At 43.6% G+C, this 16,796-nt stretch overlaps 1 protein-coding gene across 8 annotated transcripts in view; it reads right to left on the reverse strand.

Moving 5' to 3' along the window:
* Positions 1–2,759: 2,759 nt before the first annotated feature.
* Positions 2,760–16,796, reverse strand: part of LOC129184721 (inactive phospholipase C-like protein 2) — a 34,610-nt gene continuing 20,573 nt past the window's right edge. For 3 of the 8 annotated variants that reach the window (XM_054780944.1, XM_054780941.1, XM_054780942.1), the window contains exons 6-7: positions 9,487–9,596; positions 6,094–9,321 (exon numbers count right to left, since the gene is read on the reverse strand). In XM_054780944.1, the coding sequence (XP_054636919.1) occupies positions 9,133–9,321; positions 9,487–9,596 (299 nt within the window). In that variant the 3' untranslated portion in view covers positions 6,094–9,132. Of the gene's footprint in view, positions 4,124–6,093; positions 9,322–9,486; positions 9,597–16,796 lie in introns of those variants that run through there. The other 5 variants (XR_008571951.1, XR_008571952.1, XR_008571949.1 and 2 more) reach the window with 5 other exon arrangements.

A 16,796-nucleotide genomic window follows, 5' to 3' on the forward strand; every position in this document is an offset into this window, starting at 1 on the left:
TGCTCCATGCTGCACTACTTCCGCTCACGGTGGATTAGAGAGGAACCACAGCTGCTTTCTTTCATTTCTCTACTTGACTTCACAAGTCAAACGTCTCCAGTCAGTCCCGAGGGAGTGTGCACGTCAGCTGCCGTCACGTCATGCTTTGGGGAAGAAGGCGCCATTATGCGCTCAGAGAGAGAGAGAAGAGAGGAAGCAAAGTCCTGACAGACAGAGAATTTGTGGCACGTGTCCAAACAGAACCACAATGCTCAGCGGCAATAAGTCGTTATTGTGTCACACTCATGGTGACCCAACAACGGGTCATTCAGCGAGACTTCCTTCCTGAAGGCGTCTCACTTTTCTGACAAACTCGTCGGCTTCCTTGAGGAGGACATGACAGCGCAAACTGCAACCGCGATAATAAACACACTGGGCCTCATTCACGAACATCTTCTTTAAAGTCTTCTTAAGAAGTGTACTTAAGAAGGCGCGGGTTGGAAACTGCGCCGCATTCACGACACGTTCTTAAGTAGGGATAATCGTTCGCACCGGTGTTCTTAGGTTGATGAACGCCAACTGCGATGCACGTGCATGTGAGCCCTAATTTGCATAGGTCACCGCCTATTATTTCCTATATAAGGTCAACAACAGGCAGCTGGAGGCGGAGATGGCAACGCGCAAGGGCAAGACTGAGGAGCAGCTGGACAACAAACGAAAGAAAAAGTTCAATTCTGCTGAAATAGAGGTGCTTTTACAAGGAGTGAGCGAACACAAGACCACCTTATTTTCACGTGTATCCACCGGTCATCAGGCCATCCAAAAAGAGTCGGCATGGAGCACCATTGCAGGAAACATAAATGCCGTTTCCACGGAGAAACGCGCCACCGCAGAGGTTAAAAAGAAGTGTTTTGACTTAAAATAGACTAAAAAAAAGATTGGACTGCACCGGAGGGATCTGGAGGAAACGGGAGGTGGGCCATCAATCAGAAACCAAACCATTTCAGAAACTCTAGAAAATATTTACACAATCATGATGGAAAAATAAAGTCAAAATACATAGTTTGTGTGTGACAATGTATTTTTTCTGTGGTTACATTTGATTAGACGCTGCCTAATTAATACAGCAGCCCCGTGCTCTGGCTCAAGACGTGGCTGGGGGCGCATGTCGTTATCTGGGGGTGCTACGTGCGCAATAGACACACCACGTTTCATTGCGATGTTATGCAAGACGCAGCAGGCCATTATTATCCTGCACACCTGCAACAACAGAGAATCAATTATTTATCCAGTTGGCCAAATAAAACATATTTGCAATGGAGAATTCCTGGATTAATGAGAGCCTTCACAAAGAAACTGAATGTTCGCTGCTTATTTTTTTTGCCATTCCAAAGCATAAATAAACTAAAACCTAATATTAAATACTACAAAACCTACTGTACCTTTTCTGGTGTGTAGAGCAGCCTTCCACCTGCAGTGTCCAAACACATCCAGCGTCCCTTGAGTATACCGATGGTGCGCTCCATGCAGGAGCGTGTACGTGTGTGCTTTTGGTTGTACATGTGTTCTTGTGGGTTCTGTGGATTATGCAATTTAAATAGGACTTTATTGGCAGAAAATATTTACATATTCTAATTGTGAAATTCCTTTTTTTTTTTGGATGATTTGGGATTTGAATATACACTCGGTCCCCAACTAACGAACACAATTTGTTCCAGATGACCGTTCTTACGTTGAATTGTTCTTAAGTAGGGTAAAAGGTAATATTAGCAATGATATAGGTACTACATGTACGTGTATACATATACAGTATATGTGTATGTATGTAAATATGAGTTTGGATGCAGTAGTAATATTAAACCAGGATAATTAATGAAAAAAACAATAATAAAAGTGATATAATAATACATAATGATAAATGTTATTTACCTTTGAAGAGGAGTGGTCCAGCATACGTAGTTGTGGAGGAGGAGGAGGAGGAGTTATTGAAAAAAAGGACAAATGGTGGTGGTGGTTAGACTCTTCTAAAAGAGGTAGTGTTCTGTGGGTGGTGTAGAATTAAGCAGGCCTATTAACTCTTCATCAACTTTAATCACACGCTCTGTCCGGGTTCTATTATAAAACTCTGAGCCTTCCTCGTCTTCCTGTATGTGTTGGTCCCATTAGCAGTGTCACAGTGCCCTCTGCTGGTCAAGCATGTACAGTATAAATATGGACTTATAAGGCAAAACACATGAAAAAATAGACCAGTCGGCTTGTGTTCGTATCTCCGAATGTTCGCACGTCGGATGTTCATTAGTAGGGGACTTAGTGTATATTTATCCATGGAGTATATTTTAGTTGTTTTGATGATAATTAATTGTTGGGATATTTTATTTGCACTACATTTTTTGGGATCAGGTTGCAAAATCCATCATGAGGGCGATTGCGCATTGAAAGTGCAAGCTTTGCTTGTGCATAAGAGTCCTCCTGAGCATTCGTAGAATTTGTTCTTAGATCTAAGAACTGGGAGTTAAGAACACATTTCGTGAATGCCAAAAATCTTCGTAAGAAGGCTTTAAGAACACATTTGTGCGTAAGAACGTCTCATGAATGAGGCCCACTGTCCAGTAAATACAGCAGACGTTTCCATACCAACTACAGCAGAAGCGCCCAAACGAGGGCCGCATAGTGAAAAGTGAAAGGATGCAAGGGGCACATGTAGATATGTTAAGACGTTATTTATATTTCAAGAAAAAAAGTGCATGTCAGCTTTGTAGGTGATAAAGTCTATTATTAGTAGCAACTTCAGTCTTTGCTCTTTTCCCCCCCGTTTTTGCTATTTTAGAAAAAATTGCCAAAATATTTCAACTTTCTGCGTAAATAATCTTTGTACATTTTCTTTCCGTGATGTCCATCCATTTTCCTCTGCTTATCCGGGTCCGTGTGGCGGGGGGCAGCAGTCTCAGTAGGGGAGTCCAGACTTCCCGGTCCCGGGCCACCTCTTCCAGTTCCACCGGGAGGACACAAGGCGTTCCCAGGCCGGCTGTGAGACATAATCCCTCCAGCGTGTCCTATAGGTCTTACCCGGGGGCCTTCTCCTGGCCGGAACACCTCACCAGGGAGGCGTCCGGGAGGCATCCGGACTAGATGCCCGAGCCAGCTCCTCTTGATGTGAAGAAGCAGCGGCTGTACTCTGAGCCCCTCCTGGATGACCGAGCTCCTGTGAGTCCAGCCACCCTACGGAGGAAACCCATTTCAGCCGCTTGTACCCGCAAACTCATTCTTTCGGTCACGACCCAAAGCTCTTGACCATATGGGTGAGGGTGGGAACATTGCCGCCACGACTGGCACCGACCGACCCTCTTTCAGCCGCACCTCTGATCGGCTGCCTCAGCAATGGAGGCACGGAATACGGCCCATTTGGGCTTGATATCCTTGTCCTCCCCCAGGATGCAGGCAAAGCTCTGCCGGAGGTGAGAGTTGAAGACTCGCCAAACTGGAGACTCTGCTAGATGTTCCCAGCACACCCTCACAACACGTTTGGGTCTCCCGGGTCTGTCTGGCATCCTCCCCCGCCCACAATAAGCCCACACCAGCTCACCACCCTGCAGTAACTCCAGAGTACAACAAGGTCCAGCCCTTCTTGAGGAGTTTGGGTCCAGAACCCAAACTGTGGGTCGAGTTGAGTCTGACTATGTAGTGAGAATGATTCAACCTCCCAGACAAGCTTGGGGCCCCTCCCCACCAGAGAAGTGGCATTCCATGTCCCAAGAACCAGATTTGGCACAGAGCACCAGAGCCTTATGCTTGCCCCCACACCTGGTAGGTCTTTTAGATGGGGGAGGTGCCCACAGCAGCACCTGCTGCTCATTGAGAAGAGCGATGCATGCTTTCATGTCGGAGTCTCCTCCAGAGGAATCTGCATAATAATCCAGCTAGAAGTCGCTAACGTGGCAACTCGGATCCGTCCTGCTTATTCTTCTCTGGCAGCCCATGTGCGTACGATGCCATCTACTGTACAGAGTTGGAAAGACACGCTGCATTGACAGGTAGTTCCATTATGATGTGTTTATGAGGGTGAACAGGTACATGCCGTACTGGAATCCTCTGATGATGCCATGATGTCGCCGCCTTTTGTGTCCACCAGTTTGCTTTTCAACTTCTTGCAGAAAAAGTTGGGAGCAGAGAAGGAAAAAATAGCAGCAGAAGACACATTTTGTTCATTAAAGAGAAATAGCAAACATAACAGTGTTTGATATGTTTCTTTGGTACAACTTTAAAAGCTATAAAACACTTGCTAAGATGATAAATATGTCTTTTAGTGTGAAATGTTGGACGGAGGCTGTGAATATTGTCTTTAATGATGACATGCCCTATTTGTTGGACATTTAAAGGACGTCGGAGGACTGTGTCCTAGCCTGGAGACGACCTCTGCGAGCACGCTGACGTCAGCCATCAGCATGTGCACACCCCCCGGTCCGCCTCCTCCTTGCCGGCGGCCTGCTGACGTGCTCGGGATCATGGCAGCGCTCAAGCCGCGGCGAGGCCGCTAAGTGCTGCAGAAGAGCGGTCGCTTGCTGGCCATAAAGCAGGAGGACGACGCTCGAGGACAGGACGTTTAGAGACCAGCAGAGCGTGAAACATTCCCCAAGAAAAGCCATGAATGCTGCAGCGGGGTGACTCGGAGTGCCACGCGCTGATGGACGGCACGGCCCGTAAGGACGTCGGGGGGAGGGGGGGGGAGCACTTCACGCAGCATCTACCTGACAATGTTCTTCATCTTTCTACTGAGGGAAACCTTCAGTCCACCCCACATTTTCTATGTCAAGTCAACGTGATGGTAGACATACAGTAAATAAAACAATAAAGTCACACATTAGGACCAACAAGGACGAGATGTTTGTGCCAGTCACAGTGCTGTTTTTAAGGACCGATTCCAAAAATGGTAGTCAAAAATCCTCGCTATGAGGAGTGCTTTGCTATTTTTAGAATTCTACTGCAAAAATGCTAGTCAGAGACTCTTTAAATGACAGACGTGCACTGCTTTTTTTTTTTTAGAAATCTGCAAAAACACAAATATGACCGCAAAGCTTACTGTTTTTACAGAAACGGCTACAAAATGCATGTCAAAGATCCTACAGTATATGACAGGATCAGCCTACTGTTTCTAAGAATCTACTGCAGAAACGCAAGTCAAACATCCTGTATATGACAGGAACGCTTGCTGTTTTTAAAGAACCTGCTGCAAAATGCCAGTCAAAGATTTGCTATATAGAAGGAGTGCTCTGCTGGTTTTAAGAACTTGCAAAAGTCAAAGATCTTCTATGTGACAGAACATTGCTGCAAATGCTAGTGTAAGACATGACAGGAGCTCTCTGCTGTTTCCAAGAATCTACTGCAGATGTACAGTATGTGACAGTTTTCTACTGTTACAGTATGTAAAAAGGCTAGGCAAAGATCCTCGCTATATGACAGTAACACTCGCTGTTGTTACAGAAACCGCTGTAGAGGTGTGCTCGGCTTTTTATAGTAATCTATAGAAAACACAGTCAAAGATCTTCTATTTGACAGAAACATTGCCGTTTTATAGGAATTTGCTGCAAAAACATGAGTCAAAAGATCCTACAACAGGAGCACTTTGCTGTTTCTAAGGACCTATTGCAGAAACGCTAGTCAAAGATCGTATATATGACATGAGTACTTTGCTATGCTGAGGTATCTACAGCAAATGCACTAGTCAAAGCGTTTTCTGCCGTTTTTATAAATCTGCTGCATCAACGCTCAGGAGCGCTTGGCTGTTTATAGGAATCTATGCCAGTCAAAGATCTTGTATCTGACAGGAACATTGCTCTTTTTAAGGAATCTGCTGCAAACATTCCAGTTAAAGAAGCTCTCTGCTCTTTCTTCTGACTGCTAAAAAGCTAGTCAAAGATCCTCGAATGACCAGAGTACTTATATTTTAAGGAATCTTCTGCACAAACTCCAAAGATCATAGACACAAGCTCTCTGCTGTTTCTGCAGAAACACCAGTCAAAGATCCTCTAATGACCAGAGTGACCTTTTTTGTCCTTCAGTCTTTGCTTTAGCAAGACATTTCAGACAACCATATGCTTCCACCTTTCTGTGCATACATGTTTTTATCAGTATTTATCACACTTTTATTTATTTTTTAAAGATGGAACCGATGAAGAGTTGAAACGCTTTTCATTCTTGCAGCACAGAAACCCAAAGACAGCATTTTGTGTTGTTGGAGTGGACAAGTGGACATTAAGAAAACAAAAAGCAATGGCACCAACCGTTAGGAAAATGGGTCGTTTCGTTTACTGTAGCTTCTCAGCCAGCATGCGAGAAGAAAACTCTAGTTTTTGCTGCTTCATTGTGGACTTGGACCATTCCTGTGTGGGCACGCTCAGCCAAAGAGAGCTTTGCTCAGGAAGACGCCTCACTCTGCAGTGTAGAAAATGAAGGGCGTCTTGTTTATTGTCATTAGGCAGTTTGACTTAGCTAATTTCATTCAAACTGGAAACATCTCACAGGTTTTTCCCTGGTCTTTACTGGGGATTTGTCGAGGCCTTTGTGGGGAAAACTGCAGCAAGAACCATACGGTGATCCAGCAAACCCATGGAAGGATGAATTCAAGAGAACAGAGTAAACTTTCGTGTAGCACCCTGACACAGGAGGTAAAGTAAAAAAAAAATAATCATGAAAAGTCCGCAGTGTGTTCTGCTCATGCTGGTTGGCGAGCCTTCCTGGTAACATGTCTAAAAAAATAAAAATAAAAATTTTAATCTCTCTCTCTCTTTCTCTCTCTAAAATAAATCATTTTTTCCAAGTGTACAGTAATAAAATGACAAAAAAGTAACAGGTCACTCCATATCTACACGTCACACAAGAGCAAGTTCAGGAATGTAAACATTTCTTCGTTTCACTTTTACATTCGGAATTGTGCTTTAAGGAAAATCTGTGTGTGTGTGTGTGTGTGTCTCTCTGGTCCACCGAGTCTTTAACTAGTCGTTACACGACCAGAACAAGCGCTACCTTATTTAAATGCACAGAGAAAGGGTGATTTCCATGCCAGAATCATTTACAACAGAACCTCCAACACCTCAAAAACAGCACATTGGAAAAAGTGCGATGATAGCCATAGCACAGGAAATGGAACTTATTGTGACGTAGGGAAGTGTCTGGCTGCTCAGTTCAAAATGAGCATTAGTGTTCCCTCGTTTATCGCGGGGACAGGTTCCCAAAATAGCCCGCAGTAAGTGAAATCCACAAAGTAGCCAACTATATATTTCTACACTGTTAAGAAGATTCTATACTGTGTATTTTAAGGCTGTAAAAGCCCTCACCATAAACTTCATACACTTTTCTCAGACAAGCATTAAAATTTGATCACATTTCTCTCGTTTAAACACTCAAAGTTCACATTTCAACCTACCAGGTTGGACACGAGAAATGATTAAGTGACTCACACATATTTCACTCATCTGACCGTGCCTCAGCGTCCTGGCACCGTTGGGCTGTAGCATGATGTCTGTATCCTTGCTAAAACATATTGCTCCCATCATCGTATTTTCCTCCTCCTTGTAGTCCTCCATGAATCCAAGATTAAACGACAGTATTCCATAAAGACACACTACAGCCGCCTTCAGCATGTCCACAAGTCCAACTTTTTGTGCGATGGCTGGCTTCCTCTACCTTTGGGGTGCAGAACATTTGGTCGACATTGTGGTTTTTGTCAGGGAAACTTGCAACCATACAGCGTTCAGAGTCACACGCAGCTAGCTTCTTCTGGTTCTTCTATTGTTAGAAAGCAGCTCACACAGTTAGCTCGTTTGCTAGCCATGACAAGAAGAAGAGACAGTATGAAGGACATTGACTGACATTGGTCTACAGCCAAGAGAGTAGAGCAATTCTTCTTAAAGGGTCAGGCTCGTGCTGTAACAGCATTCATATGCTGTAAAACAAACAAACAAACAAAAAAAACAAAAACCAAAAGGCACTAAAATTGCACAAAAAAACAGCGAGTCAGCAAAAGGTGAAGGCGCGACGGAGCGAGGGAACACTAACCAATGCAATAAATCCTTACAGCCATGTAACAGGAAGAATTGGTCAAAATGCTTCGGGATAAAGTAAAGCATTCTGGGAAATGAAGTCTTTTTCAAACCATTTTCCATCATTTGTATGTTTGAATACATGAAATTCATGTTTTATAGAAGGTTGCGTTTATTCTTCATTGTTTTTCCACAGAGGGACTCATACCGAAAATCAAAGGATGCGTCACTTTCATATTTTTATGTACTTTTACACTTTGTAAACAGGCTAAGAAAAAACCTGATATACATTTCAAGACTTAGAGCCTTAATATGAGTCAGAAGTAGCAACATTTCAGCTTCTTTTCTTCCCATTTTTGCTGAGTTATTTTTGGTTTATGATTTTATTGCTACCGTGCAGCCGTACTTTGGACCACCCTGGTCTCTAAAAACATTTGCTGTTAATTACTGTAAAATACAGTATGTGCATGACGAGCATAGTAATAATATTTCTGATATACAGTATGTACAAGATGCTATATATACACACAGTACTATACATATACTGCACATACTATGATATACCGTACATACTATGATATACAGTATGTACAAGATGCTATATATACAGTACTATACATACACTGTACATACTATGATATACAGTATGTACAAGAGTCATGTATGGATCATGTGGTCAAACATGATTCTGGAATACGCCAAAATGATCAACTGGGATTTCAATTCTACTTCCTTTAATTTGGATCTGAATTTGAATCTACTTCCTGTTTGATGAACTGACGATTGTGAATAAAAGTGGGAGTTTTTCAGAAGCCTGCATGGAACATTTCACTTCATCGTAATGTATTTTACCGTGGTTAACTTCTACTTACGCACGTTATTGTATGAAAAATGCTACTTAAAACGCTTCCTGTCCAATTCTTCAAGGTTTTATGATGCATGACAGCACCATACTTCATGTGCTGGGCTTTGGAGGTTCCGCTGTTGATTCTTCAGCAGAAAGACCTACAGTAACTTTAAATAGGACATTGTTACGTTGGGCATGTTAGTGGAATGTGACAATACTCTGGAGCGACGGCGAGGGCAACGGGAGTGGAGAGAAGGTCCTGGAGCATCTTCAGTTGTCGTCGTCATCAGTGGTGGTGAGCTCCTCCTCGGCCGTAGCCTTCTCGGGAATGACCTCCAGGCTGCGTCTGCCGCCATCTGCTCTGCCTTTGCTCAGGTTGCATGTCAGGGCAGCGTAATGGATCTGCTTGAGGTTCTCCTGGACTTCGCTCCTGGCATGCTTCAGGAGGTCCGCCTGGCCCTGGGGGAGGACGTCAGAGTGAGGCGTCACGTGAGACGTCATGCTTACGTGTCATCTTCGTGCGCTTCTGGAAGGCTAAGTGGGACCTGCGGCATTTGGCTGAATAGTTCACAGCATCACTGCAAGAAGGACTTCTCAGCACAACAGGTCAGCTGTGCTTCTCACCTTCAGGATGGTGATGTTCCACGTGAAGCTCTCCACAGCCTTGTGAAGCTTCCTGCCCTTCAGGCCTTCCTTCACGGCCAGGTCATTGAGGTTCTGGTGGAACTCCATCGCTGTACAAGAAGATGAGAGACTATTAATACTTTAGCACTGTAGCACCTTAGCAATAACACCTATAGTTGGAATCCTGGAAGTGTAAAGTGCTGCACCGGCTTGTTCAAAACTGTTATATTAATTTTTTTTAAACCACTGTTTGAGTAGACTTAACCAACTTTAACGGAACAGTTATCTTGTTGTCCAAAACTCGGTTAGCATTTAACCGACCTAAGGACAGTGGTTAACTCTCAAGATGGAGTTGGCGGCCAACGCTGCCTTCATGATGCCATGCTGGCATGTCTCCTTACGTGCGTTGCTGATGTCTGGGTTATGCTTTAATTCAGCACATGACAAATGATTTATGTTTGCAAGACAGAAAAACGATTTTATTGATGCGTGTTAAGCTTAGTCATGTATTACTTTTAGTGGAATAATTGTACATAGACCTACAGTATTTGAGGCTTTATTTGGGTCACAAGGTTGTATTTTTATGAACTTGCAATTTGAGGCCATAGTTACATTATTTGTAAAGCTTTCCAAAGGAAGTGTAAGTATAGCGTGTCTGATGTTGTACATAGTCTTGCCTTTGCAAGCTGTGAATTGAATGTGAGTATGAAAATAGCATTAAAAGTAATGCAAGCAAAGTATTGCTGAATGTGCTTTTTAAACCCACAGCATGACCAACAATATTGTTTGGCTTTTGGAACATACCTCTTTGAGTCAGGGTTACAATAAAATATCCAATAAAAGATCAAAATGGAAAATACTTTTAGGGTAGGACTAATCATGTGACATGGTTATACTGTAGATCCATTTAGAATATATGACATTTTCTTTAACAAACTCTCTTCAATGCAGTAGTCATTTATTGACGGTCCCTAGTATAAAAAAACAGCGGTTAGAGCAGCACTTCCCATGAGAGCTCCCCACACCATGACACAGCAGTCCAGGCCCAGTGAGAGAGAAGCCACAGAGCCCAATATCCAACATCCAACGTGAAACTACCGTCACCACGGTACACCACAGACATGTCTGCATGGTGGTGGTGTGTTTTCTTCTTCTTGCGGGTGGGGGGAGTTGAGTGGCAACAAGCTTTGAGGCGCATTACCGCACCTACCATGTTGGAGTGCGACCCTGAGTCACGAATATTATACGGCAACCGGATCCACAGCACCGATCTTGTGGCGGAAGCCGATTTGATCCGTTCTTCAAAAGTACAGTGGATCGGCAGCCGATCCCGATCCTGAAGATGGGAGCAGGACATCCCTAGTGTGGGATGTACAACATGAACTAGGATTCACTGAATCTCGAAAGTATTGGTAGTACAAAGCTCACAGTCTCTCAGTCACAACACGGACTGCAGCTGCTGACTCCCACCCACTCTGCTTTCTATCAAAGCCTCGTTTCCTGGAGCTGCAGTGGCGTAGTCTCTATGATTAGCATAATACAGTCAGTCAGAGTCCACAATCGCACATCCAGCTCAAGAATTGTGAGCACTGGGACCCCACAGGGGTGTGTGCTGAGTCCACTCCTCTACACGCTCTTCACCTACGATTGCGTGGCCTCCCAGAACAACACCAGCATCATTAAATTTGCGGATGACACTACAGTCATCGGACTGATCACTGGTGGTGTTGGAACATCATACAGAAGCGAGGTGGCGGACCTCATAGCTTGGTGTCGTGATAACAATCTCCTTCTCAATACAGATAAGACTAAAGAGATGATCATCGACCCAAGAACAAGGGAAAAGGAGCCGCATAGACCCCTGTTTATTGATGAGACTGAGGTGGAGAGGGTGAAAACCTTCAAGTTCCTTGGCACACACATCAGCGAGGACCTCACCTGGTCTCACAACACCCAACAAATTCTGAAGAAGTCCCAAAGGAGACTGTACTTCCTGAGAAGACTGAGGAAATTTGGCATGTCCACCACAATCCTGAGTTGCTTCTACAGATGCACTATGGAAAGTGTCCTTACCGCCTCCATCACTGTTTGGTACGGTAACTGTACAACACGTGATAGGAAGGCACTCCAGCGGGTGATCAAGACCTCACAGAACATTGTTGGGGCAGCCCTCCCCTCACTGCAAGACATTTATAAAACTAGAGTCCTACGAAGAACTCATAACCTCATCAAGGACAGCACACATCCACAACACTCATTATTCACACTCCTACCGTCAGGCAGACGCTACAGGAATTTGAAGTCCAGGACCACAAGGCTGGCAAACAGCTTTTACCCACAGGCCATCAGGCTTCTCAACGAAGCACTCGCACACGCCGCACGCAACACATGCACACACTCATAGCACTTTATTTATTTATTTATTTGTATTAATGTCTCTTCTGTTGTTGTTACTTAATTTATTGGTATTTATGTTTCTGATGTTCTTATTCATTTGCTTGTGTTTTCTTTCTTTTCTTGGGAGAATGAACAGAATAAGAATTTCATTGCATAGTATAACTGCCTGTTTTACCATGCACATGACAATAAAACTCTTCAATCTTGAATAATGACCCATACATCACTGGAAAGCGCAGACTCATGCTTCAGAAACCATTGGAATCATTTCCATTCAGTTCATATGTCTGGTTCACAGTTACAAACCTACAAGGTAGAACAGTAGAGGCAGGCGCAACGATCCAAATATTGATATTATCGATACCAGCGTTGAGACGGGTATCTTTCAGTTCTTGTCTGTTTGTTTTCATAAATATCTGTGGGTTTGTTGTATTTGCAACAGTATACTTATAGACCCTGTGTATAGCAGTCACCCATTTTGTATCCCTTGGACAATATCTGACCGCATATAGCAGCCAAAATGCCGAATCAAGCAGAAGCTTCATGCATGAAAAAGTTTCATTTTTTAAGCAATGAAGCCGTTGTGTTTAGACTTTAATTACTGAGTCCTAGTTTGACATTAAAAAGCCGTCTTCTTACTTTGCAATGCCGCCCTGAAAAGATTCAATGACGGCCAAAACAGTAATCTTCCCACTTTGCAATGCCGTAAATAGATTCTAAAATAGCCAAAATACCTGAATAAAACATCTAAGTTATCACTTAATTGCCGACTAATTAGAGATTAGAAGCCCATTCAATAAGAAAGGAGTGATGGTATTGTTATTTTACGACGATCTTCGCACCTCCTCCCCACTCAATTGTTCACGCACACACCCATTCATGACTGCTTCACGCATATCCTGTACATATATCCTCGGGCTCGTTCACTAAAATTTTTATTTCTTGCTTTTAAAATCGTGTTTTAAAAAAAATCAAAGATGGAAATTTGTGACGTTCTGCAGGACAGGAGCGAGCGTCTGCTGTCCTGCGCTCTTATTTGGCAGGCTGTGCCTTCCCCGGGGAGGAAGAGGCATCCGCTTCATGCCTGGTGGCCGCGCAGCTGCGGTCAATTAACATTTGTGGCGGATAAAAGGCCAGCGCCGTCGAATGTGCGGCGCTGGGTCATTGTTGTTATTGTTGTTATTACCTAGATTTACCTACCTGTTTATGTGTCAACAGAGCCTTTTCCCCCATGTCTCTTGGTTTTGCTCCAGTCTTTTTGTGAATACTTGTTAATATGTGTGTGCACAAATTCAAAATGGCCGCCAACCTGTCTATAGGGGCCACTTTTGCCGTTTCCCTTTAGTGGCCGCTATAGACATGTTTGACTGTATCTAAATAGACAATCCATTCATTAATACAGTGCTCCCTTGTTTCTTGCGGGGGATAGGTTCCCAAAATAGCCCCCGATCAGTGAAATCCACACAGTAGCTAACTATATTTTTTACAATTCTATATGTTTTAAGGCTGTAAAAGCCCTCACCATACACTTTATACACTTTCCCCAGACAGGCATTAACATTTTGTCACATTTCTCTCAAGAAATTATTCAGTGACTTGCGCATAATTCACTCCTCCAATCGCTCCTCTTCGTCCTGGCACCGTTTGGGTATACCTATAGAGCTTTTGTATCCCTGTTGAAACATATTGCTCCTGCTGTATTTGAATCGTCCTCGTCTTGCATGAACTGAAGATTAATTTACAGCAGGGGTCACCAACATGGTGCCCGTGGGCACCAGGTAGGCCCCACGACCACATGAGGTGACCGCAAGCCTGCTTTTCATTCAGGTTTTCAGTTAATGAAAGAAGAGTAGAAAGAAGTGCATTCTGAAATACAAAATGTGAGTTGTGGACACCAGCATTTTGTTCATGTTCTGGTAAAACAAGCATATTCACTTTGTTTGGGTTTAAAATAAGCTCTGAAAATAAATGTTACAAAAAAAGAGTAGCTCTTGGCCATTTTCATTTTGTAAAAGTAGCTCTCACAAGGAAAAACGTTGGTGACCCCTGATTTACAGTATTCTGTCAAAGCCTTCCTTCAGCATGTCCGCAAGTCCAACTTTTTGTGTGATGACTGGCTTCCTCTGCCTTTTGGGCGCAGAACATTTCGTCGACATTGCGGGTTTTGTCGGGGAAAAAACTTTCAACCATACAGCGTTGAGTGTCACACGCGGTTAGCAAGCAGCTCACACGGTTAGGTAGTTTGCTAGCCATGACCACAACAAGAGATGGCACAAAGGAGATCAATTGACAATGGTCTACAGCCAATCAGACCGCAACGGGTGGTGCAGACAGAAGAGAGAGAACAGAGAGGCCCCCCGTCTCGTGCTAAAGTACAGAACTACAACACTCAATTTCCCACAATGCAGTTCTTCTTAAAGGGCCAAGCTCGGCCTGTAACAGCGTTTATACTCTGTACAAAAAGGAAAAAAAGCAGGCGAGTCTGCCATAGATGAACCTCGATGGAGCGAAGGGAACACTATATCAAATAAATGAAAAAAAAAAAAAAATTGTATCGAGGCACTTATTTGTGAACAATTTAACAATATGGATGAGACAATGCAAGTATATCAACAAAATTCTCCAATTATTCCTTTTTATGGCATACAATTTTTTGAGCAAGTCCAGTCAAGTAAATTCTGTGTCCCAGGACTTATTCCCTGATGAATATTTTGTACAAAATATTTTTTTACGTTTAAAACAAACAAACAAACAACAAAAAAAACATTAGTCCTGTTTTTTTTATTTTGAAAAATTACTCAATGATTTGAAAAATTGGTATCGGCAATACTGGCCCTGTATTTACCTGGTATTGGCTCAAAATCTACAGCATCACCCACCTCTAGTAACAGCCTGTTACAATGTGTTGTCACTGTGAAGACACGAAGGTAAACACTGGCTTGCTGTGACCGCATTCTGCACAATTCCTGTTCTCTCACTGCGTGTGTGTGTGTGTGTGTGTGTGTGTGTGTCTGGGGGGTATAATGAATTAGACTGTTATTGCTGTTTTTATTGCCGAAAAGAAGCCTCCAGCTGGAAAGCCAGAAAGGAAGGAACAAAGAAGTGCACAATCATGCACGCTGTGTGATGAGGAGGAAATGTAGGTAGGAGAAAAAAACAAAACAAAAAGGTGCACGCGTGTGACGTTCACCGACAAAGAGCTCAAAGTTGCCGTAAAGGGCCACAATTGGCTTCCTGGAGCGCTCGCTGCTGCTTTCACGTGGAGTGTGAACACTTCTGCACGCTCAAGTGCGAGACGCGTTCACGCTGGTGGCGCTTCCATCAGCTGGAGCCGCTGCTCCCGGCTCCTGTTGGTGCTGTTGCCATGGAAACAAGGAGGAGAGACCCCCTTGGTGGCAAATTGCCATAACCTGCGAGGTGTTGGGTTGTTTTATAGCCTCTCAAGGCTGACACCAGCCGAAGACGCGGACACGCACGTTTAACCTCCACAAACACGCCACCGTAGGACACCTTCATACTCTTTACCTTCAATATACTTTACTTTCTTTTATTTACCTTAACAAGCTTTCGTTAGACGTCTGCTTTATGACTACAAGCTGCTTAAGGTGCACACGTTAATCTGACACACACACACACACACACACACACACACACACACACACTCACACACGCACACACAGGGGAGAGGTTGCCTAGCAACACTGGACAGAGTCTGGCAGGCAATGAGGAGGGAAGCTCATTCTCTGCAGCATGATTCTGCAAGGACAGCAAATGTTGAGTTAAACGCAGACACACTCCATCGGCTGACCTCAATTCTCTCAAACTTCCTCCGCGTGGGATATAAATCTATCTACGTGAACAACTACATGGCAAAGACGGCGTTACACAATTTGTCGGACCACGGCTACACTCCAGTGTAGCACCAGTTTCTGCTTTTCATCTCAAGGGACAATACTATAGAAAGTAAAGGCTGCTCTCACTTTGAGGAGCATGAGGCCCAAATAAAAAGGGGAAACATGAGGTGTTGAACATTTTCTTTGTGTCTGTTGTGTATAAAACATGACCTGATGTCCATTTCAGCCTGTTTTTGCCTCGGCACTTTGTGGCATGCAAAAGACGATGAAATAAATAACACAAAACAGTGGAACTTGCGTTTCAGCTGCTCTGATTCCCAAGTATAACACCTCATTGTCCTCCCAACACATTTTAGTTATTTCTCCAGTTTTTTTGTCATCAAAATTCAGATAATAACAGAAGTGACATTGTTTCAAGATCAAAAATATGTCGCAATGTTCACAATGTGTTACGTTCCGATTTTCTCCTGATGTATGTGTTCCTAACCAATGCACTTGACTTTACACTTTACTATTGTTTTAAATCGTGTTTCTGTGGAAGGTGTTGTAGTGTGTTGCTCTTTTGAACAACGCAGTGTTGAGTCTTGCACGGAGTTTGAAGCAGTGTCAATACAACAGAGGTGGGCACACTTTGACTTGCGGGCAACATTGGGTTAATAAAGGAGGGAGTGGAGAGGTGGGGGCATCTATATATAGGTGGCACCAAGTAGAATGACATTTTGCTGACAGTGCAACAAAACGAAAACACAACACATCCATAGCACGTTAACGCAACACATAAATCAACAACTAAGCGCTGAACATAACCCATAACGTGAAACTGTTATTTCCAAATGCCGCAAGGCATGCTGGCCAGTCCAGCTTCAACAACAATATGAACTATGAACAATAAAACACTGGATAGGAAGAGCATGTTAACTCCTCCTCGTTTACTTCTATGACGACCTCCTCAACATATGCTGCAATCAAGCAAAAATGCGACAGACACGGCAAAACGTTGGGAGCTACCCAGCATTCCTTGTGGCCGGAATATATGGGTGTTTTTTTATGGCATGGGTA

This window comes from Dunckerocampus dactyliophorus, chromosome 7, assembly GCF_027744805.1.
Source record: "Dunckerocampus dactyliophorus isolate RoL2022-P2 chromosome 7, RoL_Ddac_1.1, whole genome shotgun sequence".
NCBI lineage: Eukaryota > Metazoa > Chordata > Actinopteri > Syngnathiformes > Syngnathidae > Dunckerocampus > Dunckerocampus dactyliophorus.